The sequence below is a fragment of the Juglans microcarpa x Juglans regia genome, chromosome 8S, assembly GCF_004785595.1.
Source record: "Juglans microcarpa x Juglans regia isolate MS1-56 chromosome 8S, Jm3101_v1.0, whole genome shotgun sequence".
Classification (NCBI taxonomy): domain Eukaryota; kingdom Viridiplantae; phylum Streptophyta; class Magnoliopsida; order Fagales; family Juglandaceae; genus Juglans; species Juglans microcarpa x Juglans regia.
Window position 1 is genome coordinate 4,012,788 of NC_054609.1, and position 3,532 is coordinate 4,016,319.

The 3,532-nt window shown below is 35.8% G+C and overlaps 1 protein-coding gene across 1 annotated transcript; it reads left to right on the plus strand.

Annotated features, from left to right (window-relative positions):
• Nucleotides 1–1,404: 1,404 nt before the first annotated feature.
• LOC121243843 (homeobox-leucine zipper protein ATHB-6-like) lies at nucleotides 1,405–3,026 on the plus strand. The gene is made up of 3 exons (XM_041141910.1): nucleotides 1,405–1,660; nucleotides 1,993–2,366; nucleotides 2,472–3,026. Exons 1-3 carry the CDS (start codon nucleotides 1,597–1,599, stop codon nucleotides 2,820–2,822), a joined length of 789 nt encoding a protein of 262 aa, XP_040997844.1. The 5' UTR covers nucleotides 1,405–1,596; the 3' UTR covers nucleotides 2,823–3,026.
• Nucleotides 3,027–3,532: the final 506 nt, after the last annotated feature.

The window sequence follows — 3,532 nt, forward strand, 5'->3', positions numbered from 1 at the left end:
AGTTTCTTGATCCCTTGTCCGATTTAAATGAACCATAGATGACCTGATGCTGATGAATCGAAGGTCCTCCGTGTTTCCCGTGTGTTCTGTGTATATATTGTTTTCGAGGGTAGATGCAATGTGTCAGGTCAATATGTTTTGTCGACTGGACGACGTCCCTCCTTAGTTGACGTTTTGTTCCTTGCTTGGATAGGGAACCCCTTTGGGCCAGGTTTCTGGGCCGAGGCTTGGTGGGCCTTTCCTAAGGAAAAAAATATCCTTACACACACACAGAGAGAGAGAGAGAGAGAGAGAGAGAGAGAGAGAGAGAGAGAGAGAGAGAGAGTTTGACACAAGGAAAATTATTTATGGAATTCACGGGCATAGAAGACTACAAGCCCTTTGAGAAAAAAGTGGAGATGAGATGAGATAAAGTGGAGATTAAAATTAAAAATTGAATAAAATATTATGAGAATATATATTTTTAATATTATTTTTTATTTTAAAATTTAAAAAAATTGAATTATTTATTTTATTTTGTGTAAAAATTTAGAGTGAATGTAAAACACCCGGTAATAAGAGTAAATGTATTTTACTCAAAAGATAGGGAAAAATCAACTGCTACTCCAAAACTTGATATTTGTACATTTCAAAAACAATTCTTTGTATTAATCTCATAAATTGACATGTGATCATGTGATTCGTTACATCTATTTTATAATAAAAATAACTTTATAATCTGACGAATCATATCAAGTTACATAAATTTATATGATTATTTTTATATAATCCATTTGTAACTAGAGTATTTTCCTTTTATGAATAGTGGTCTTGGTTGCATGGTATTTCATATGTGTTTCACCACCAACTAATCTCGTCCTATAACCTGGAATAGAAACTGATGATGGCTCAACGTGCCTGGTGTACTTTTGATGACTAAGTTAGAAATATATATATATATATATATATATATATATATATTTTGCACAACGATGAGAGATCAGGAAAAATTACCATAGATTGTTAGTGTTAGCTCTTTATATAAGCATTGATTATTGCTGATAATGATAGTTTAATCATTTCCTCAAATCTCAGACTCAATTAATGCATTCTCGAGATATTTAAAAGAAGGAAAGGATTACCTTATTGCATGAAAACTCTCGTTGTTTATTTATAAGAGAAGAATAATTCTACATATAATTGTGAAGTGTGTAAATATCATATAATTATTTAAAAAAAATGTATGACCTATTATTAAAAAATTAATTTTTTTTATGTAAATTTTATATTTTATTCAATTTTTTAAAAATAATTACGTTACGGTTACATGATTACAAATTTTTTTTCTCATAAGAGAATATCTTTAGACACGGACGACGACGGTTACTATATTGACCATTTGGTGATGCAATTTTATGGTGGCATGCGCACGGTACGCTCATGGTCTTTCAATCCATTGGACTTTCCGTATGGCCTTATTCGGTATTGTTGGGCTCATATGGTGAAAGATAAAAGAGCCTCTCTCCACACCGCTTTTTCAAACTAAAGAACTTGCTCCCGACCCTCATTTTCTTCAGCTTTGTAAAGTAGCGAGACACGAGTCTAAGCATTTCAGAAATGGAGCAGTTCATGAACAGCTCAGATTCCTTGGATGCTTTGATCTCCATTTGTCCTCCTAAAGGTATACAAAATTTATGAAGAAATATTTGTGATTATATATATATATATGTAGACCCAGACATCGCTTTCATTAGTTCAGACCCATGACAAGATTCTCCCCATGATTGCTGTTAGAGCTTAAAGGGGGGAAAAGACCTAATGACGTTATAGAACTGGCCGATTGTTTTTGGGTTGTTTCAATTTCCAAAGAAATGAAAAACCTGAATTCATGTTACCCAAGTTCTGAGTTTTTTTGGGGTCCTTAAATTTTGCTGGAATGTACTGCCAATTCTCTGATATTGCAAAGTCTTTCTCCTTCTGTTAACATAAGACTTCCACCATTGTTTTATGCAGAGAAGAAAGACGAGCAGAACACGCATGGGTACAGTGAGGAGTTCCGGGCAATGCTGGATAGGATAAACGGGGAAGACTTGAGCTATGAAACCAGCCATGTTTTGGAAAAGAGACGGCGACTGAGCTTGTATCAGGTGAAGGAATTGGAGAGAAGCTTTGAGGTGGAAAACAGGCTAGAACCGGATCGAAAGGTGAACTTAGCAGAAGAATTAGGATTGCAGCCACGACAAGTAGCTATATGGTTCCAAAACCGGAGAACCCGTTTGAAGACTAAGCAACTGCAGAGAGACTTCAGCCTCCTTAAAGATCGTTATGATGCTCTAAAGCTTGACTGCAACAATCTTGAACAAGAAAACGAAGCTCTAACTTCGACGGTATATATATATCTAATTGAGGTTTATTTTGATTGCATATCAGCGTTCAAGTTTCCCTTATATTTAACTTGATTTTGTACCTTTTTTTGGGTTCTTGGATTGCAGCTGAGAGAGTTGAAAGAGAAGCTCTGCAGACGAAGTGCAGAGGGCAATCACTCTGTAGAAGAAGAGTCTCTAATCTCAGAGTTTGACACCAATGTTTCAGATCGAAGGCAAACAAGTGATTTATTCGAGAATGGCGAAAAGGCAGTTAGAGTGTATTCTGATTCCAAAGATGGATCATCGGATTGCGTTTCAAACTCATTCGCAGATCGGTTTCGAGACTCCGAGTCCAGAGAAGTTCCAGGTAAAGCATACCAACCTCAGCCTACAAGGATGGAAGAGCAAAGTATGTATTGTAATTTCTTTTCTGTTGATCAAGCTCCTACTCTCCACTGGTACTTCCCTGAGCAGTGAAGCCTGTTTGATCAGCCTCCAACTTTGAATTTTAATCCTGTTTAACTATGTTGCTCTAGAGAAGTTCTTGAGTTGCATATTTGCAGGGTGCACGTCTTGTTTTATCTAATATACTTGTACTGTGATACAATACCCTGTTTAATCCTTATACGCTACTTAGTTTAAAGTGTTGGAGTTTATGTATAAGAGAAATGTTGTTATTCAGCGTAAATATATATCAGTACAAAAAAAGAAGAGTATTTATGATAGATTATTTACGACGAGAATAATTATTTGTAACAAAAATAGATTCATTTTAACAAAAAAATAATCATTTTTACAGGAAATAGCTAGTCACAAATAACTAATTTCCTTATAATAAATTTTTGTGAAAAGCGAGTGTTGAGAGTGGTGAAGCATGAATCTGAAATGAGTCTAGGAATCTCTATTGGGAATTCAAAAAGCAACAGCTGATAGTTGGAAATAGCCAGGGAAAGTATATGGTGGTTTAGAGCCAAATTCCTGCACGTATGTATGCGTTCTGTTTAAAACACGGATGGATGGCAGAAGTTTTCATCTTTCTCTCGGCTTTGATTGAGTTATGATGGGCGCCCGTCATCACCGCAACGCATGTGGTTGGTGAAAAGTAGATATCGACGCACAGCTAATTACTGCAAAATGTTTGAGTGTGCCAAGGGATGGGGGGGCTCCTAGCCATACCTCAAAACTGT